The 22,986-nt window shown below is 41.3% G+C and overlaps 1 protein-coding gene across 1 annotated transcript in view; it reads right to left on the bottom strand.

Moving 5' to 3' along the window:
* LOC148118756 (contactin-associated protein like 5-1-like) overlaps positions 1-22,986 on the bottom strand; it is a 918,003-nt gene that overhangs the window by 331,713 nt on the left and 563,304 nt on the right. Inside the window, exon 11 of the mRNA XM_087899418.1 lies at positions 14,211-14,317. Within this exon, the coding sequence (XP_087755544.1) occupies positions 14,211-14,317 (107 nt within the window). The remainder of the gene's footprint in view (positions 1-14,210; positions 14,318-22,986) is intronic.

The raw sequence follows: 22,986 nt of genomic DNA, 5'->3' as shown, positions 1-22,986 counted from the left end.
CTCATTCACATTTCATTAATTTTATTAAGAACATACCCTAACTTCCCTCTAGGCAATGATGGATCCAGGGAGCATCTGCAGAATAGGTGTTGTGACAGAGGAGGGAAACAGACAACCTGCGTGGCTTCACGTTGCCTCGCCTCCCACATGCTAATGTGGCCCAAACCTCTGATCTCTAAGTGAGCCCCAAACTAAATGTTTTGCTTTCTATGAGTTGTCATGGTTATGACATGGTTATGGTGTCTCTTCATAGCAACAGGAACCCTAACTCTGTGGCGAAAGAGTGTTGAATGAAGTTCTCATGCCACTAGAATAAAAACACTTGGCATCGATCATTCGTGAAGAGGGAAGTGCTATAGGGGCCAACAGCTGCCAGTTCAGGCCTAAGACAGGAGAGTTCATCACAGAGCAGCTGCTGGTGGGCAAAGTCATTCATGTGAACTCACCAAAGGACAAAAAGATGGCAGAGGTGATCCCCTACAATCTCTTAAGGGACCCCAAATTTTAAGTATCTAGTTTCTAATGGTGCTACCTTGGGATCCAGTCTTTAAAACATAGGCCTCTGGGAGACAGTAAGGATGCAAACTAGATCTGATGTCTTTAAATTCACATATTGAACTTAGTTTTTTATAACATAAAAAAAACCCATCAGAATGTTTATTCCTTAAGAAAAACCCTGAATTTTGAACAAGACAATATACAAACTCAGGAGTCAATTTCCCCATTGATAAAGTGTGTGTGTGTGTGTGTGTGTGTGCATGTTTCTCTGTCTCTCTCTGTCTCTCTCTGTCTCTGTGTGTGTGTGTGTCTGTGTGCATCTCTCTCTCTCTCTCTCTCTCTCTTTCTCTCTCTCTCTCTCTAGGACTACAAGAACATGATGTCTGCCTTCATACATCAGTTCAGAAGATCAAACTCAGTCCTCCTACTCACACAGCAATCACTTCACCAACTGAGCCATCTCCCCACACCCCACTATATAAATTTTAAGTTAAGGCAAGAGACAAAGAGTCACGCTTTATTTGCATAAGACACATACACCTTCATTTTAATCAGATGCAACACGATATTAGGAAAAGTGTCACCATCACAGGGCTGCACAAACATAAGTGACATGGTTAGAACAGGAGAGCCAAGGCATGTTCAGTTGCAGCCTGCCATGTTTGGCGGAAGCATAGCTGAATATAGTTGAAGTGGAGAAGGACAGGGCCAAGGTGATGTATGACTGTGAGGATGAGTGTCATGTATCAACTTGGCAAGAATACAGCACCTGGTTATCCAGCAAATTGCTGATCACAGTCTGTGGTTAAGGTGTTTTGTAGATGAGATGGAAATCCATGAGCAGTTGACTTTATTTAAGGGAACTTATGCGGAAAATCAGAGGGGGCTGTCTGCAATCATCAGAAAATCATAAAGTGGAGCTGAGTCTTCTGGAAAGAAATATTGCCTCAGAACTGAGAGACAGCTCAGCCAATGAAATGTTTTCCTAGAAACATGAAGTTTTATCTGCAGAACACACCCAAAAAGCTGGATGTGATAGCATGAGATTGTAATCCTAGTGCCAAAGAGCCAAAGACAGGGGCTCAATGGCCAGCCAGCCTAGCCCTATTAATGAGTTCTGCCAAGGGAAGGACCCTATCTTTTAAAAAAAATGGACAGTTCCTGAGAATTAACACTCAGAGTTATCTTTGGACTTACCTAACACATACACAGATATGTGAACACACACATGTATACACATGCATGCATACACATTTTACATACTTACACACAGACACTTATTCACCCAAAAACATAAGCACACACACATGCATTGTGCACACTGACACATACATACTTGCACATGTTCACATATACCACACATGCTCATATGTACACACACACAGACACATGAATGTGCACAGATATATACATGCAGGCACAGGCACACACATGCATGTACAAATACTACACAGGAATATACACATGCACATACACATGTATACACAGGCACATACACTCACATACATATGCACATACACACACAGGTAATTCACTCTTGAATGCACACAATCACACAAACTCACAGGGACACACATGCATATGCATATACAACACACACACTCACACTGCACTAATAGAAAATAGCTTAAGATCCTATCCTTGACATCCAGCCTCCCTTCTAACTACATGCTCCTTAGATTTCAGACTTGCCTAATCAGCTTCTGGAACCATGTAAGTAAACTTATTACACTAAATCTTTTAATACTTCTTTCCAGTAGCTTTTCCTTTGCCTTCAGTCTGACTGATACCCATTTTGTCTATCAGTTTTCATCATCTCTAGTAATCACTCCAGACAAGTCAGGCCAGTCCTCTCCATGCCTACCTACTCATGTCCTCTGGATTCTTGATTCTTCCTCATATTCTATGATCGTGAAGATGATGCTCGTGTTATGGAGTATAGCTCAACTTTAGAACTAATATGTAATCCCTCCCCGTGTAGCTATTCCTCTTTGTTAAATATATCTATATGTAGACCATATGTTTTATAAAGGTTGATTTACTAACGTATAACCTTACATTCTTTTCAGTGTGTGTTGTAATACTCTTGATGTGGGAGACCCCTCTGTGCGTTTCTTTTCTTGGTTAATGAATACAGAAACTGCCCTGGCCTGTTGATAGGGCAGAACTCAGGTAGGCAGGGAAGACATAACTGAATGCTGGGAGAAGGAAAGAGTCGGAGAGATGCCATGAATCTGCTGGAGACAGACGCTGGGAATTTTATCCAGTAAGCCACTGCCACATGTTGATACATGGATTAATAAAAATGAGCTAAATTAAGAGATATCCAATAAGAAGTTAGAGATAATGGGCCAAGCAGTGTATTAATTAAGACAATTTCTGTGTGGTTATTTTGGAGCTAAGCTAGCTAGGCAGCCATGATGAACAAGCGGCCTGCCTCTCTCTTGCACACACTCTGATCTATAGTCTTTCTATTTTGAAGTCTTTGACTTTAGAAATCAAGTCTCCAGTTGCTTGAATATCATACACAATGCTTAGTCTAATGTTGGACCCATCATAGACACTTGTACACAACTAATAGTAAATATGCATGGCATAGGTGAGTGAATTTCAAAGAGCGAGATTTATGGGGAAAGAGCTGACTGAAAAAATGGCAGTGGAATTATTATGTGATCACAGAGAAGTTAAAGTGTGTGATCAGCTATGGTGACTGATTTGGAACAAAGCTTACAGTGATTATCACATTACAATAAAAAGCAAACTCTATACTAATTATTGAAAATAATAGAAATTCCTTATTCTGATAAATATTTCTTTAGCACTTTGTAAGCTCAACAATTTCAATAAGTGTCCATTCTTCCCACACAAACTTGCCAGAGACAGGGGCATGAGAGGTATGGGAAACAGTGAGATTTGGGAAGATAACTCAAGGGTTAAGAGTGTGTAGTTTTCTTACAGAGAACTGGTGTTCTGTTCCCATCAAACATGTTGGTTTGCTCACAACTACCTGTAACTCCTGTTTCGAGAAATCCAGCACATCTTTCTGGCCTCCACAGACACCTTCACTTACATGTATGTTACATATACAGACAAATGATTTAAGAAGAAAAGGAGTCTCCAACTAACATCTAAAGGTGATAGTCTTCTACTTTTTATGACTCGTGACAATTCTGTGAGGAGGGCTTCAATGGTGGATTCTCTGTAATAGAACTGTTGGAGACCCAACTATAGCTAGAGAAACTAAATGATGAATAGACTTCACCTCCCAGGAGCAACAACTCCTCCACATCTCAGAGAATAAACAGAATTTGCAACTGGTAAAAGGCAGGTGGTTTTAAGAATACCAACTTGAGGAAAGATACAAGGCAATACATACCTAGACGTCCTTTCAGACACAGAAGTAAGAATTTCATACTTAACCACAACAGAGCAGAATGGACAAAGGTAGGGTCCGATGAGTGGGGCACTATAAACTCCAGAGAACATATGGCTTAGTGGTATAGCACTTACTCAGCACGAGCCAGGTCCAGCTTCAAACCCCAGGGTCACAGAAAAGAAAACTTACGTGAAACCAAACTAAATGAAGCTGCTGAAATAGAGGCTAAGTATGTAAGAGCACTTGAGACTCTTACAGAAGACCCAGGTTTGGTACCCACCACACACTCTAGACAACTCCAGCCACTATAATTCCAGTTCAATTGATCCTAAGGCCTTCGCTTGGTCTCTGATGGTAACTTGAGCCACATGCACATATATGCACACAGACACATACAAATAACACATAAATAAACATGAAAACAAGCTTAAAATCAATAATAAACAAACTTCCAAACATAAAAATAAAAATTGTTCATCTGCTTTTTAGACACTATGTCCATTATCTTATTTTGTAATTTGCTATCTCATAAAAGACTTCAAGCTGTTGTTGCTACCATCATATTTAGAGATGAGAATAAGCCCAGGCTTGATGTAGAATATTATCTTGTTATTCAATTAGGTTATTACTAGAGTATAGAACTGTCCACCTTAATTTTCAAGCACACTTCATTTTCATGCTACATTTCAAATTAAAAAAAAAAGATAAAAAGAATCAGGTGTATTTCCTCTATATGTGTATATGTATGTAAGTGTGCAGGTTTGCCTGTAGGTACATATACTTGTAGTTGTGTGGGGAGAGGCCAGAGGAGGATATCATTGTATATTTTCTTGTCACTCCAAATCTTGGAATCATTTCTTTCAAAGTCTCTCACTGAAATAGGAGTTCACCATTTTCTATCTCTGCTAGCTGTTAAGCAAGACTCAGCAATGATCATTTATCTCTGAAGCCCTCTCCTTCTCCCTCGGCCAGCGCTGAGTTTACAGGTGCATGTGGCAGCACTGACTTTTCATGTGGAGGCTGCAGATCCTCATAGTAGTGTGGTAAGCACTCTTCCCGTTGGAGTCATTTCCCCAGTCATCATGTTCTACAGCTTTTGAGTATTCCTTATGACATCATTAAGCAGAAAGTACCTATAAAGTGGACACCAGGGAGTATGGACCCTGCCTCTGCTCGCTCCTGAGTTTAGTCATCCCCATCTACGTACATTACACGGCCATTTCCACACTCACGTCCCATCTAAACAACTGGCGGCAATGAATTCAACTATTGGTAGGGAGAAAACACTTGTTTTCTCTTCCGGTCCCAATGACAGTGGCGTCAGGGCGGCATGAGCAGGGGGATGATTGCCAGGGTCTCCATCATCGCATTAGCTGCCAGCAGGAAACCTGAGCTGCTGCAAACTGACACTGACAGTTATTCCGCTGACAGACTAATAAACCCAGTTTCATGTCCTTCTTTGACAATGTATGGTTTTATTTCTCTTTTAGGTTCTGAACATATATTTACTTATCCAAATGTCCTATTTATCCTAGCATCGTAAAATTGGACACTCCTACAACTATATCAGCTGGAGGATGGTTTACAAGCCTCTGAGAATTCATGGTACTTAATGTGGAGAGATTTAAGAGATACACTCTGAATGAAAAATTGCAGTCTCAGTCCTTTCAACCAATTAAAATTGGGAGATTTCTCTACATGGTGGTTAAAGAAAGCATAACACTTGCTCTGGGACACACGATGCTGTCTTCACTTCTGCCAGGGTAGAGATCATAGGAGGAAGTGTCAATAAGATAAACTTTACAACTCCATTCTCTCGATGTTATTTTTTGCACAAACAGTTTTCTAAATCTGGTGCTGCTTTTCAGAAACGTTCTCAGTGCAAGCCGTGCAAGCCAATACATCTGACCTCAAAGAACAAGAGAAATAGAAGTAATTTAATTACGGCAACCGTGTGTACATATATAATGTGAGCGGAGTGTTGAATAAAATAGAGAATTAACCTGAAAGAGGAAATAAGACCTAGAAGTGACCAAGTTGAAATAAGGTCAACACACAGGAAGGGGGAGAAGGGCTTGATTTGATCAAGTAAAGATTGTGGATCAAAGTTGCCCTGAAAGAATTCAGAAGCCAGAGCTGGCAAGCCTCCCTTCTGCAGCCCAGCAGAGCTAATATGCATAAATGTAATGAGGAAGGAGTAAGGAGCTGGCTCCTTTGGTAAAACACATGCCATATGGGCACAGTGGTCTGAGTATGATCCCCTGAACCCAAACAAAAAGATTGTGCCTGGTGGTAGCCATTGTAATCCTAGCACTGGGGAAGCAGAGACATGTGGACCCCTTACAGTCCCTAGGTAGGGCAGCCAGGTACAATGAAGGTAGATGGCACCTAAGAAATGGGATCCAAGGTCTCTAGCTTCCAAACAAATGTTACTGCCTTCATATACAGTGCACATACGCATAAACATTTCAGTTAACTAAGACTCATTCGAAACAGCATAGTGATATATTCAAGTAACTTTAAGAGAACCACAGAAATTTAACTTAAAAAATATCCCTGGAACCAGAACACAGTAAAGTAAGCAAAGTAATTGCTCTGAAAGCTCAAGGACCTTTATCCAGATACCCAGAACCAATTAAGTCTGGGCATAGCCATGCTCAGTCATGTGTGCCTATAACCCAAGTAATGAGGGTGTGGAGACAGATCCTAGGGACCTGGTGGCCATCCATTTACGTGAAAGAGTGAACTCTAGGTTAAATGAGAGACCCAGTCTCAAAAGAGAAGGCAAAAAGGGGTTCTCTCTCTCTCTCTCTCTCTCTCTCTCTCACACACACACACACACACACACACACACACACACACACACACACATTGAAAGCGAGCGAGAGAAAGATAGAGAGAGAGAGAAAAAGAGAGAGAGAGAGAGTCCTCTGTATGCATGAACATGAGCACACACGTGCCGCAATGTAGCCATCCTCTTTCTGGAAGGGACCCCAGTATTCAGGCTTTTGTCCTACTTGATTTTGTAATTGAATGCCCTTAGCTCTCCATTCTGAACTGTTCTTCATCTTATTCTTTGCCTTTCTATGAAAAAGAAGGCTCACATTGCTCCTCCTCAAGGTTGCAATGTGGACAAAATGATGTAAATGCAGCAGGAACCACAGGAAGAGCTACGATCTGACTTGTCAGGGAGAGTTCACGCCCACTGACTCATGAATTTATCTCAATAGCAATAGGGGCGGATTCTATTACTTTTTCCTTGAATGAGGCACCAGCAAGGCTCCAATTAGTAGAACAACTTGACACAGGTCACTGAGATACTGTGTTAGAGAACTTCAACATGTGGAGAAATACTTTCTGGATCTTTTCTCTGAACCACAGTCAAGATGACTTACATCTTTCAAAGTGAACAGGCTGGCATTTATTTACTTGATTGACGATTTAATCAAAGGAATCAGTCATAGTTTAAAATGAAGTTGACAAACTATTGATCAGTAACAACACTTCTATTTTCCTGCTTACTACTCTTTGATTTTCCCTAATTTTGTTGAAAATCCCATTATTTACATCTTGCACTGCTTCAAGGGAAAGATGCAGGAGCTTCAAGTATCCGTGACTCTTAGAAAAACAAACTTTTTTCTAAGAGAGGATAGTGCCAGAGAATCCTCAGTATTTTCTGACCCACAGACAAGTGATGAGCTAGGAAATTTACGTAGATATTGCACTAGGCAATGATATTAGAAATAGTTTAAATAAGAACTGAAAAAATGGAGCCTGGGGAGATGGATCCCTGAGTAAAAACACTCCTTGTGCAAATGTATAAGGACTTGTATTTTAATCTCCAGAACCAAAATAAAAATTCAGGCATGGCACACAGGCACCTACACCTTCATCCTTGGAGCAGAGACAAGGGTATCTCTGAGACCTACTGATTGCCATCTTAGATGCAGGTCCAATGAGAGAGCTTGCCTCAAAGGAATAATGTGAACGTGTTGGAGCAGAACATCAGCCATTCTTCCATTCTTCTCTGGAGTGTGAACCCACACACATATGTATAAATGTCAGACACACATGCACACAGAGGGAAGACAGAGACACCGATAAAAAGGAGAAGTGCACAGGATGATTGTGACAGAGCGCAGTGAATCATTATACTCATTCTGAGTCAGGCTTCCAGAGAGATTTAAGAGTCATTCTTAGTTAAACCAATTCATAGCCTACTACTGTGTATTCCTGAAGAATCTTAGGGCACAAGAAGTCAGCAAGTTACTTGAGATCATGGGTGCCAGGCATGCTCTGAGCTGTGTCTGTTTCTCCTGCTAATGACTACCCTATGGCAAACCCCCAACTAGACTGGGAAATTTATGCAGGAAAGCTGCTGATGTGGGATTTGAATTACATTCCTGATTCTTGAGTGACAGGTAATTTACCCAGGGAGCTTTTCCATTAGCCTAGACTAGTTTTTGGTTAAGGGGAACACTGGGAATTTGCATTTCTTTGACAAGTAGTCTTCCATTGATTGAAACATATGAGAGAAAAAGTTCTCATTTTTCTTGCTCATTGTACACAGTAAATATCATTGTACTCCAAATGATGTGACATCAGCAACTGACTTACCTTCAGTTAATTCTCATTCACAAATTTAGGATGATTTCTTGCTTCTATGAGCCAATATTTGTGACTACATTTCTGTGTTGCTAATCCAATGCAGTCATTTGAAGCTAACTTTCTTGTGTTTTCAATGAAATAAGCACAAGATGGGGGAGTATGATGGAGATGCACAGAGAAAGAGGAAGAAAAGAGCAAAAGGAACAAACCAGCGTGCAGGAGATGGTGTGGAAGCCATAAGATGACTGATGTCTTCAAAGGGAGAAAGTTCATCCCTTCCCGTGCCTACTTTATAAGTTAAATTCCATCATAGGTATCATTCCCTCCCAGCAGGGAGGAAGATATTCTACAAGGAGTCTCTTTTTCCTATCAGACTAACAGAGAGAAGGGTCTGCAGGAAACTGAGATTTCTATAGGAATTCCATGCCGTGAGATGAAAAGGGAGGAAGGCTTACACAAGTCTGTGTCTCTAGGACAGAGATTTCACACTGTTCTGATAATTCATCAAACTGCTATGCACGAGAGACTGAGACAGGGGAGAGGGTCAGGGCCACATCTCAACTAGGACTGCTTAGCTATGCACACTGCTGGTTCTCTCCTGGAAACTACTCTTCATGTCAGGACCCTGAAGAAGGATTTCAGGGGTAGCTGGGTCTCCTTGTTCCTCTTTCCAGTGTGGCCACATTGATCAAGTCTCTCTTCTCTGCTCTATTTCCTGTCTTTTGAACTGGTCAGCAGGAAATGGGTGGACAACCCTAGCTTCTCAGGGGGGCACTCAGGCCTCAGAATTTGACCCTAACAGCTCTGGTAACAGATAGGAACACATGTTTAAGGAAAGGTCTCTTACACATTGGGTTTGGTTCTGCCTATGGGTACAGGAATCTAGATGAGGTCTTAGAATTTTCCCTATGAATTTGTGGAAACTACTATGCTTAAAAACAAAATAACCAGCAAAAGCCCCAGGTCACATTAAAGTGTGTTCAGTAGACGTCTATATGTACATTCTGATCTCTCTTCGTGGAGTTCCAAGCTCCTTACAGGAAGGCCTGGGGACTTCCCCACCGGCAGCCTTGCATACGTGTTAATATTTTATTGAATGAGAATGAAAGGAACTAGCTTTTGTTGTTCCTGGGGCAGAGACCAAAGTCAGTGTTTGCCTCACTTTCCATGTCAGGGGAAGATTCTAAATATTTTGAAAGATTTGCATTCTGACGACACCTAGGAATGGCAACAGTCTGTCTGTTTCCTCAGACCAGTCAATGCCAGGCGCCCTTAGACCAGCTACGTCACCCAGGCTGCAGGAACAGATTCATTTCTGCTCTGTTTTCCTTTGGCTCATTGCAATTTTTCTCCAAGTTTCTTTCACATCCACCCAGTCATCCAGAAACTGATGCCTCTTATGGTAAGGGGTCATACCCTGATCCACAGGTTATGACTTTCCAGCTGTGTGAACAGGACCCCCAAGTTTCCTTCTCATGGGGACATTCTGGCATTGCTTTCTTAATTCATTTTTAGCTTTTATCACCACTGCTCTGCTGTCCTTTAAAAATGCATTCATCTCACAGAAAGGCATGGCACTCTTGACATTTGGGGGCACCCATGCCGCTGCTCACAAGTGGAGGTAGGTAACACTTTGGGGAGTCAGTTCTCACCTTTGACCTTGCTGAGACTGAGATGTTTCTGTCTGTGCACAACCTCTTCCAGACTACCTATATCTGACTCAGAAACTACTGGGAAAGTCTCCCATTCCACTTCTAATTTTGCTGTTGGCAAGAGTGCTAGCATGTTAGAAGCCCCTCCTCCACATTCAGATTTTCTCATGACTCTTTGGACTTGGATTTGGGTTAGCAGGCTCCTGTGGCTAGCATTTTACCTGTGAAGATGGGTTTCTCTCTGGTCCACTCCCTGAGAGTGTTTCACTTTTCAAAGCTGAGGAAATGGTTTTGTTGATTGGCCTTGCCCAGAACCCGAATATTAAAAAGCTGAATGTGATGGTGTACATTTGTAATTTCAGACCTGGGAGGCTGATATATGTAGAGCCCTGATGTAATTGGCGAGTCACTTCAACATACTTTAGTTCCAGCCCAGTAAGAGGCCAGCCTTACAAAATGAGGTAGAACACATAAAGGAGTGACACATGAAGATGATTTCTGCCCACCATGTGCATATTCACACATGCTCATCCCCCAGAAGAACACAAACACACAGACACACAGACACACAGACACACACACAGACACACAGACACACAGACACACACACATACACACACACATATATATATATATATATATGAAACTTATGAATTTCAGAATGTACCCTTAGACCTCCAACACTCTATTGATTTAACCTTCTTGAGCAACCACACACTTTCCAATTACAAACTTCCCTTTGGTGCTCCATGCAGTTTTTCAGCTACAGTGGTTAGTTCTCTAGGCAGAGATTGTGCCAGGCTTAACCAGTGACATCATCCCCTAAGCTTCATCTCTTTACTACATGTGTCATCTTTACTAACTCAGCTAACCTGCTTGCTGGGCCTTTGGCGATCCCACCAGCAGCTCCTGTTCTTGCCCTATTTATTCCTTTCTCCTTTTTTCCCTTCCTTTTCTCTACCCCATTCCTTCTCCTTCTGTTTTTCCTTCTATTCATTTCTTGCTCATTCTTTTTTCTCCTCTTCTTTTTTTTCTCATCTACTTAAAGGTGAGAACCATCTGCTATTGGCTTTGAGGGTCAAGAATGCCAGTATTGATAAAAACTACTATAATCATGTCAATGTATGAGCTAAACCTGAGATAAGAATATGAAAGGTAGTTGGAAACAGATCTCTTTGTCAGAATTTCCTCACCATGCACAACCATCCAAATGTAATGAAGAGGCCTGTTTCCCTGTAGAGGAACTAGCAAAGCCTCCCTGCTCTGTGATGACCATTAAGTCTGAGAGCCAGAGAGCTTGATACGCTCCCAGTCGATATCTGTCGATTGACTGCCCAAGTGAGCAGTACTCCATCAGACTTGAAAGAAGAAAGATGACATCCTTTTGTAAAGCTGAAAAATGACCTGAAAGGCTTTGTTAGGATGTCAGCAATCTACACTGTGAGGAGATTATAGAAGCCTGAGACATGGTAGAGAGACCCTGAATGCGCACCTGTGAATGCCACCAGAGAGAAGTTCAGCAGATCAAGGACAACCACTTGGTGGGAGGCAGACAGGGGCTGATGAGCAACTGCCCTGTCAGTTAGCAATCATTAAATGCCTGGCTACTGAAACCCAGTGCTGCTTGAAAAAGCGTGTGTCGAATGAGAAAGGACAACTTTAAGGGGACACTCATTCTACGATCATTCCACCTATGAAAAAAAATGTGTTCGAGACTCCCCAAGAGCACAAATGATAATTTCCATTTCAATAAAAGAAGGTTTGGCAAAATGATATGGTAAATAATTTGATCGATTAAGTAATTCTCGCAGGAAAAGGAAAATAAGTCTCAGAAAAGAACTGTCAAGAATACATTATCCTAAGCCTTTTGGAGAGTGAGAAGTATGAAGTAATATCTTTCACCCATGAGCTTTGGCTCAGTATGATTTCTAAGGAGAAATCATGTGGATAGTACACAATTAGATGTGCTTTCTGTGAACAAGCATGAGCCCCACATCTGGTCCTGAGAACTCATGCAGAAGTGAAGCAGGAGTGTTGTGTACCTGCAACCCCTGAGCTAGGTGGTAAACAAGCAGGTCTTGGGGCTTTGCTAACCAGCCAGTGCAGCCAAACCAGTGAGATCCCAGTTAGGCGAGAGGCCTCATCTCAGAGAAAAATAAAGAGGGAGGAAATGGACAGATGTCAGCCACTGCCCTCTACATACACTAGTAAAAGTGAGCACATATGCATTCTTATGTGCACACATACATACACACCCATACACATACCACAAAAGCAAACATAGCTGTGGACCATGCTACGAATCTTTGATTCTCCTGCTCCGAACCAAATGACTCCCATCACCCCTCTATCATTAGACTCCCCGTTTCCCAGACAGCTTCATTTGTCACACGTCACCTGTATGTATGACTGGAGGATCTAATACACTCTAGGACCAACAAATGTGACAGCATGTCTTGAAAACTGAACATTAGACAAGCCAGATGCTTCAGCCACACCACTCATGGGTATTTACCTAAAGAACCCCAAGTCAGTGTCTCCGAAACATGTGCACATAAGTATTATTTGCAACACTTTTCACAATAGCAAAATATGGAGCTTTCATAGGTGTTTGCCAAAAGAGGAACTGATAAAGAAAATGTAGTTGATAGACATGATAAAACTCTTTTCAGTCCTGAACAGGAATGAAATTATGCCAACTGTAGGAAATGGATTCAGTTCCTTTCCAGATGTGTGAGGCCAGCCCTCTTCTCCGGTTTCATCACTCATTTTATCACTACTGTCCTCCTTCAGGTCCTGGGATCCTGCCCAGGTCCTCTAGTAGATATCATTACACTCCCTGATTCACTGCTCCAGTACTCTAAGAATCCGCTTCTTCTCGGCTTTTCTTCCATAACGGGTACAAGATCAGCCCAGACCTTCAAACTGAAGCTTCCCAAATGACCAAGATTGAGAGGAGGTAACTTAGACTTCATCACCAATACTCTGGTTCTATAATCTTACTTCTTGTGGTTTGAATGCATTTCCCTCCTATTGGAGACAGTAGGGCAGTATCAGGTCAATGGAATGTGAGAAGTAACCACCAACCGCTCTTTCAATAGAAGCCTTTGAATAACCACAGAGGTTTGCTTCCTTACCATGTGATTGCTTTCTTTAGCCATTGCAGCATTCGGATGAGGAGACTTCTGCCATAATGAGGACAATGAGGAAGAAAGCCTGCCAATGTCTGGGGCGCTTGTGGGCTAGCCATGTTGTAGTTTGAGTGTAAAATGTCCCCCATAGGATCACACTTGAACAGGTGTCCCCTGACTTGTGCTGCTTGGGAAAATTGGAGAATCTCTAAGAGGTGGAGTCTCATCAGAGGAAATGAGTCTCTAGGGTGGTCCTTGAAGCTATACAGTTTTTCCCTATTTTTCATTCACTCTCTGCTTCCTTTATGTGGATACAAAGTGACCTTTCAGGATGTCTGTTCTCTCTGCCTTGCTGACCCCCTTGTAGACATGTCTTCCTCCTTTGTGATGGAATGAATCCTCTAGAGCTGTAAACCCAAATCAACATTTTCTCTCTTAAATTGCTTTTGTCAGAGTGTTTTTACCAAAGCAATGGGAAAATGAATAAGACGTACATTGTACGACGAGCTACTTGTGCCAGTGTAATATATATTAGTTACCTGTCGCAGCAGTACGACAATGCCATCTGTCCCACAGCTCCCCTATATACTTACAGCACCATCTCTCTTCTACTTTAGCATACGTCCAACTTCACTTTCTTTGTCCTAATCTCATAAATCCACAAAATATATCTTATATCCTTGAATTTTCCCTGCATGATTTAGTATTTGAGATATAATATCCTATTAGATAATTTATGCTAAAGTGATAAACAATGCTCACACCACACTGGGAGTTGGGGTCCCCACACTGCACTCCTTGAGCTGTGCCCATTCACTGTGGGCACACTGCATGTGTACTCACAATTGTGACAGGTGTACCCATTCACTGTGGGCACACTGTATGTGTACTCACAGTCGTGACAGGTGTACCCATTCACTGTGGGCACACTGTATGAGTACTCACAGTCGTGACAGGTGGCGCCTGTGTATCCGGTGTCACTGCAGTTGCAGTGGAAGGTAGTCCAGGATTGGACACAGTGTCCTCCATGTTCACAGTAGTTTGGCAAGCACCTAATGGAAGATAACGCATAATAAATAAAATAAACTAAGACAATTGAAACAGAGTGAAGCAAAAACTTTGGGAGCAGCACTGAAAAACAGAATTGCTAAAGTTCTATAACTGTCAGAATTAAATATGAAAATCATACAGATCTGTTGGCACTTCTGAGTAGTGGGGATCTCAGAGTTGAATTCTACCTCTATTTAGAGCATAAAACTGTTGCATAGGGTTAAACAGAAGTGGGAGAACTCTATTGAATGCTGTGTTTATTGTGGTGCACCATGCAAAAGGGTGATTTCTTTACATTTGAAAGTGTGGAGGCTTTTGAAAGGAAATGAAGAAAGTAGTAGTCATGGAGATTACTGTCTGTGCTTCTCTTTGGAAACAGTCAGAAAGCTATCTTAAGCTACACAGAAACCAAACCAGGTTTAAAGGTCAATGCCTGCCCTGCAATTAACATGCAAAGAAATTCTACTTTTTCAGAAAGTGCCCAAACCATCCTGAAGACCTTTACTAAGTATGCCAAGTCAATATAGTGTCCTTTTAACAAAATCTGAGTAAGACACGCCACCTACCCCCTTCCCACTCACCCATCACCTCCTAAACCCCATGGTGACAGCACTGTTTGTACCATTCTCTGCCAGCACTCCTCGCGTCTTTTGTATCTTGCCATTACCTTGCTTCTGGACATCTTCTTTTCGTTCTTTGTTTATTTTTTCTCATGTTGTAGGTCTGAGTGCATGTTTGCATGTGTACCACACCCATGCATTCCTGATGCTGAAAGAAGCCTAAAACGGTTGTTGGATACCTTGGAAGTGAAGTTACAGATGGTACTGTGTGCCAGCATGTGAGTCTTGGGAACTGAACCAGGGTCCTCTACAAGAACAGAACATACTTTTAATTGCTGCGTCAACTTTCCAGTCCAACTTCTGAATGTTTCTTACCCTGAGCTCACCCAAGACTTCCATGAAGCTAAATAGTTCAAGCCTTTCACCCTAACTTACCTGACCCCACCCATGACATGTCTGTTACAGGCAGCCAACAATGTGTTTATTTTTAAATTTCCTTTACACGTGCATTTATTAACTTACTTATTTAGTGTGTGTAAATATGGTGGCAAGGGGCACGCGCCATGAGGGAGGTGAGGATGCCGGAATACAACTTGAAGAAGCCAGTTTCTACCTTCAATCATGTGGGTCTCTAGAGTTCAACTCAGGCTGCCAGCTTTGACAGCAAGCACCTTTACCATGTGTACCACCTACTGCCACAAAGCACTTACTGATTTAACAACAGAGTGATAAGCAAAGAAATGTAAGCAATGTTTTTCATTTGTTTCTTTTAGTTATGATGCCAGGAAAATGACAAATAGCCTGAATTTGATGGTTTATACTATAGAAAACAAGATCCCAACATCTGTTATGGTCATGACTTCATGCATATGAAGAATGTAAAAGATAAATGAATAAAGCTCTGGTGACCTGCCGCACACAGCACAGCAAGAGATGGACAGGGTCCTGATGATGTGCACATTTGGTTTCGCTTGTCCTCAGGACCACTTTTCATTCCCATACCCTCCAAGGACTGCGGTAAAGTGTTTTGCATTCTGTGAGACACACCACGAACTCTTCAGAAAAATAAAGATTTCATGCAGTTTGGCTGGATTTGAGACTCTGTTACTTTGAACTAACAGAATCTTTTTTTTTCCTAGGAAAACCTCCAAGGTAGTGGAATAAATAAATATCTTAACCAGTAAAGTATTTGCCTTACATACATGGGGACCTGAGCTCAATCACACAGAATCCATGTATATGATGGTGCATGCTTGCAATGCCAGTGTTGAGGAGGCACAAGGAGTCAAATCCCTTGTACTCACTGGCCGTCTAAATTAGTCAGTTTGGTGAGTTCCAGATCAGTGAAAGATCCTCGTTCAAGGATCCTCATGTAAGGTCAATGGTGCCTGAGGAACAATACCCAAGGGTTTCTGCTGGCCTCCACATATATAGGCATACAAAACTGTCCCAGTACATACATCAACATAAAAACCTAGAAGTAAAGTATACACACACACACACAAACACACACACACACACACACACTCACACACACTATACAGTTCTGTTGTTATATAAAGATACCAAACCACAATTTTTCCTGTAGTATACACATTATGTTGTCAGTGCTATATTCTTCATATCCAATTTGGATACGGAGGGAGAAGACTCGGGGGAAGCTGTGAGAAATAGTGGCCTCTTTGTGCATAACTTTAATAAGCCTCCCACAGACGTTGCACTAGTGTTAAGATGCTCAATTTAGCACTGAAAATGTAGGCTACAGAGTCATTTGTCTGTGGTCACTGAAAGAATCAATGATGTATTTCTGGAAGGGAAAAATGTATTTGGGAAATGGAGAAATCTAATATTCTTAGAATAAGGAGCAAAATGAGTGAGAACTTGCCGAGTTGCTTTGCAGCGAGGTGCATTTGGGACCAATGCACAGAGATTAGAAAAGGTCATCTCAACACATACACTCAATATCAGATTTATAAACAAAATTTGCTTATTGAAGAAGACTGTTTTATGAACATGATTTACAGATCAGAAAATATTCATACTAATGTTGTTCTGTTTCTTTTTTTCCTTCTCTCAGCTTGGCACAAACTCAGTGTTTTTGCACGGAAAACATCTTAGAGCTGAAAGGGGGAGTAAACAGCATGTGTGGATGTTGGTAGTCGTAGGTGCAAGGCTATTAACTCAAATTGTCATGAAGGGTGGTTGGGGAGGTAGCTCAGTGGGTAAAGCCCTGGTGGCGCAAGGATGAAGAATTGAGTTCAAATCCCTGACAACCATGTCATAGTAAAGATAGACAGGTGATCCCCAGGGCAAGCTGACAAGCTGGAAAATAAAAGCCAATGGTTGTGTTGAGTGGAAAATTCTGACTGTGAATACAAGGTAGAAGTCATGAGGGAAGATATCTTATGTCACCACTGACCTCCACATGCACTCTCACTTGAAACACGGTCAATCCACACACAACATTCACAACTGTCACCTCCCCAATTCTCTCTCACACACACGCACACACGCACGCACGCGCACACACACACACACACACACACACACACACACAAAACAAAACTGTAAAAGTTTCAGACAGATGTGACTGTCCAGTCAATATAAACATATAAATTTTCTTGGCTTTCCAAGAGTCCAGACAAGCTAAAAGAGTGGCGTCTGACTCACAGAAGATGGCAGGTATTTCAGGAGACATCTTGTCTACGTGTAAGATCAGAGTACAAAAGAGATTAAGGAGGTAACGAGAAGAGCTCAAAGAAAGCCTAAGATATGGAAGGGGAAGAAAATCAATAATGATAAAAAGAAAAAATATGATAACTCAAAAATAACCTCCCAATTCAATTGTTTTCTGGGGCCAGGGAGATGGCTCTGTCTCTAGTTGGGAAAGCGTGAGGACCTAATATTGAGTCCTAGAACACAGGTAAAAAAGCAATATAGGCCACATGTGTCCATAATGTAACCTCTGGGGAGGTAGATATGAGCAGTCTCCTGGTGTTTACTGGCCTTCCAGTCACATAGGCCCATTTTGTTGCCCAGTGATCAGGGGAGTTCTCCATATGTAACTTGTCTTTGACAGGACCTGGCGAAATGGTTGATGTGAGAATTCCCTCTGTAAGCTGTAATTACCATTAATGAATAAAGAAGACTGGCTTGGCCTGACATGGTAGAATAGAGATAGGAGTGGAAACCTAAACTGAATGCTGGGAGAGAGAAGGTGGAGTCAGGGAGAAGCCATGCAGCCTTGCCGGAGACAGACGCTGGAACTTTGCCTGTAAACTACTGCCACATGGTGATACACAGATTAATAGAAATGAGTTAAATTAATATGTAAGAGTTATCCAATAAGAATCTAGAGATAATGGGAAAACAGCGATTTAAATGATATAGTTTGTATATGGTTATTTTGATTCTGGGCGGCTGGCACGAATAAGTGGCCTCCTCCTACAGATGGTGAGTCTGGGTGAAAGGATTATGAATACAAAAGGATTTAAGATAGTTCAGGAAAATGCAGATTGCCAGTTTATTCATACTTTGGAAAAGTTTACAGAAGAAATAAAAAATTTGGTGTCTTCTCTTAAAATCATATTGCCATAATCAAAACTAGTGGGTGGTTACATACCAGCAATGTCCTAGCTTATGTCTTGATTGCTGTGCTTTCTCTTGAATTGCAGACTTATATTTCAGCTTCCTAATGGTCAGTACCACAGAAGACCCTTCAACCTTTGAACAGCTACACCTGACTCACATATCTGTTGCTGACCTCTGCTTCTAGGGTCCTTCCAGAATTTTCCCTGTCACCTCTAATAATCACGAGTTTTCTAACAATTTAGCACAAGTCAGAGTTATTTCAGAAGATAGAACCTCAATTGAAAAAATTTCTCAATCTGTTTGTCTTGTAGGTAAGTCAGTGGTGTATTTTCTCAGTAAATAGTTGATATGGAAGGCTCAGCACACTGTGGACTGTTCTACCTTTAGAAAAGAGTTTCTGGATTATAGGAAGAAAAATCAGATGGAGAAATCCTTGGGAAGAAGCCAGTAATCAGAATTCCCTTATGGTCTTTGCTTCAACTACCATTCCTGCCTTCCAGTTCCTACCCTGCTTGAGTTCCTGCCTTGGATTCCCTCAATGGACTACAACAAATAAACCAATTAAATCCATTCCTCCCCAGGTTACTTTTGGTTATTGTGCTTTTATGCAGCAAGAGAAAAAAAATACAACACTTTTTGATAGCTGCAGCCTCCTTACCTCAAAGCCATTGCTGGTGATGTGAACAAGTCCTACAAATCCTACTCTCTGGAGACTGCTTGATCTGACCACTTTTCCTGACTCCCCTGATGCTAGGCTGGTGTGAATCACAAGGATCTCTCAAATAAACTGATGTAGGAGGGTCATATATCTATATGTTACTTTCGTTGGTTAATAAAGAAACTGCCTTGGCTTTTTGACAGGGCAGGAATTAGATAGGTAGAGTAGACTGAACAGAATGTTGGGAAGAAGGGAAGTCAGTCAGATGCCATGGAACCAGCTGCCAGGTCAGACATGCTGAATCTTTCCCGGTAAGTCACCACCTCGTGGTGACATACAGATTACTAGAAATGGGTTGAACAATATGTAAGAGTTAGCCAACAAGAGGTTAGAGCTAATGAACCAGGCAGTGTTTAAAAGAATACAGTTTCTGTGTAATTATTTCGGGTGTAAAGCTAGCCGGGTGGCAGGATGCAGCCCGCTGCTCCTTTTGCAACAATAAACAGCTGAGGTTGTCAGAGAACTTACACCCTTGACATCCCTGCTTATTTATTACTCAAAGACAGAAGATGTTTCATTGACTTGAAGGTCAAGACATTCCAATCATCTTAAGCAGATCTGTGTTCTTCAGCTAAACAATGCTGAAAATGACAAATGGGTTCCTAGTGACCTATACTGTACTCACTTAACTCTTCAAACACCTCTGTTTGTTATATCTTTTCTATATCCTCTCCAGCCCTGTTGGCATCCTGGTTGTCCCTAAAGTACATTGGGGATGCTCCATTGTCAGACTATGTATGATTGCTACTGCACAGGAAATTCTTCTAAATATTTAGATCCATCTCTGACCTTCTTGTGTCTGCCCAAATGTTACCATTTCAATGAGAACTCTACCATATTGTTTTTTAAAATTGTAATGTGTTACCACTGACTACTTCCAGTCTTCTTTCACTGCCCCATTTTTTGTCTCTTAAAACTTCTTTTGTATTGAATATTTGTTATTTACTTAGTGGTTTATTTTTGTCTTTAATTCTCTCTCTCTCTCTCAGTGTGTGTGTGTGTGTGTGTGTGTGTGTGTGTGTGTGTGTTTATTCCATTGGTTGGTGGTTGAATGGTTTAGAGTTTTGTTTTTCTATTTTTGTTGTATTGTTTTGATTTTGAGACATGTTCTTTCATTGGCTAAGAACTCATCCAGTAGATCAAGTTATTTAGCCTTTCTCTACCTCCCCAATGCTGGCATTACAAGTGAGTACCATCACATCTGGCTTATTTTATGATCAAATTCAAGTCCTCTTGCTTTCAAGACAAACACTTTACCCCCTGAGCCATCTCCGCAACTCTCAATCACTTTTCTCTCTCACTCTGGAGACTCTGCCTATCTGTGCATGATGTTTAGGGTGTGTTTTGTCTGCTCCCTTTGTTAAATAACCTAAGATCCACAAGGTACTGCTTGTTGCCTATATCACTGCTATGATTTGGATTTTGTGTTGATGTCCCCCAATGTTTTGTCCTTAAAGTGGTACTATTGGGAGGTGGTAAAACTGTGAGGTGGGACCTGATGGGATCTCAGGTCTTTGGGAATGCACTTTTAGGAGGTAGCTCTCACTTAGCACCTTAGTTCCAAGGGAAACATTGTTGTAATAGGAGCAAAGTCAGCCTGTTCCTGCTTTAACTGTACTCACTTGCCAGCTTTTCCATGTGCTCATGCATTGCTATCTACCCCATGAGTAGATGCAGCCAATGGGAAGCTCACATTGAGGTACCTGAACTTGTCGCTTCAGTATCTACTACGTAAACCTTTTCTACATTCACAGCATAGATGTTGGTTATTTCATTTTGATAATCATTATGATAAGGTAAAACTAGATTAATTCATTCACAAACATCTCCAAATATGAAAACCGTAAGCATTTAACAAATGACTGTTTCATTTATGCTTTTTCCTGTTTTTCTTCCAGTTCACTGACTGTTTTTGGACGGTGTCACATTTATGCCAGTGTGGCTGGCTTTGAAACTGTTATGCATTTGAGAATGACTTCAAACTTCTGTTTCTCCTGCCACCAGGCTCAGTTTATGTGGGACAGAAAAGTGAACAATAGGATTTCATACATGCTAGTTTAATAGTCTTGCAACTTAGCTACAACCCAGCCAAGGATAAATGATGCTGATGGGGTGAATGAACACGTATTTCAGGTGAGTGAGAGCTACCTGAACTGCCTTCTTTTGAGTTGGGCCTTCCCAGTAAGAGAGAGTGTAGCCAGCTTCTGCTTCACCTAACTGCCTGTTCCTGAGTCACACAGGAGAATGAGAGTGGGAAGCTGAACAGTAAAGAGATGTTACTATAAGGTACATTCAAAGAGCTATGACTAAGATATCAGACAGAATTAAAACCATTTTGCTCATGGTTTCAACGTATTCAGTCTCTTGCTGAGTGGCTACATTGTGCAGAATATCAGGGTGGCAGGATCCTGTAGCACTGAAGATTCCTCAGTTCATGGTCAATAAGAATCAGAGGGAAAGGAGGGCACAATGGGGCCTGGGGAGATGGCTTAGGGGCTTTCTATGAAAGTATGAGGTCCTGCGTTTGAATCCTGGGCACCCATGTAAAAGACAAGCATAACCATATACTCATCTGTAACTTAACTCTACAAGGGTAGAGTTGGGAGGACCACTGAGGCTTGGTCACTGTCAGGTCAGCTGTGCATTCAGTGAGAGACTGAACCCTGCTTAAAGAAACAGTGTGGAGACAGATAGAGAAGGATACCCAATGTTTTTCGCTGGCTCATACCTGTAGATGCATAGGGGTATAAACTCCCACACGCATGTGCTCATTCACCGCACACACCTATGTACATGCACAAAAGCAATGAAAAAAAACATGAAATAAATTTATTTGAGAAGAGAAGATAAGCTGGGTCCACATGACTCTTACTTTGTAGTGTTTAGAGAGGCAGATAAAGATTTCCTGGTTTTGGCTGCTCTGGCAATTGAATTGTGATGTTGGGTTTCAATCACCTTTACTCTCTATATAATTTCAGATAATGGCCCTAAACCGGATCTGAAGTAGAATATATGCATATAAGGGAAATTGGAGCTTCTTTGGAGAAAGTATTTAGCAATATTTATGAAATCTGTGTGTAATATTTGCTTTAAAAATAAACATTTTTTGCCAGGTGTGGTGGTGCACACCTTTAATCCCAGCACTGCAGAAACAGAGACCGGCAGATCTTCGTAAGTTCAAGGCCAGCCTGGTCTACAGAGCAAGTTAGGGCTAGGACAACTAAGATGGTGACACAAAGAAATCTTTTCTTGAAAACAACAATGACAACGACAAAATTGCATTATTCCATTCCTTTCCCATGAGTCTCAGTTCACTTGGGGGTATCTCACTTTCTACCATTTCTCTGGGAAGACCACAGCAATGTTTTTGGGTGCACCTCATTTTTTTCTGAGAGATTCTCCTTTTTAAAATTCTTATGTAATTTGCCTATATTAAGTTCCAATTTCACTTTACAAATGACATTTATATTTTAGCAATGTAAACTGTGCTGTAAACTTTGATTTACCCCTTTATCTTTCCTTAAATCTCATAATCTTTAACCAAATATTCAATGATAGATAACCAGAATATCCTAATTGTTTTTAAAGCAAACATTATTTTTGGTCTGACCTTCTCAAGTATTTCCACAGAGATCACTGGATATTGGCTTTCTGAAAGGTTTATCCTGCCAATATACTCTAAATGAAAACTTGGCATGTGTTTGCAATCACAAGAGTGATTTGGCGTTGATAGTATTGTTTTCCTTTCTATAGGTGAAAAATATAAAACCTAGACGAAGGCAAAACAGAAGCCCCATAGTTA

This window comes from Myodes glareolus, chromosome 20 (assembly GCF_982192425.1).
Source record: "Myodes glareolus chromosome 20, mMyoGla1.1, whole genome shotgun sequence".
Lineage (NCBI taxonomy): Eukaryota > Metazoa > Chordata > Mammalia > Rodentia > Cricetidae > Myodes > Myodes glareolus.
The sequence above is the reverse complement of the archived record's forward strand: the minus strand, read 5'-3'. Positions and strand labels throughout refer to the sequence as shown.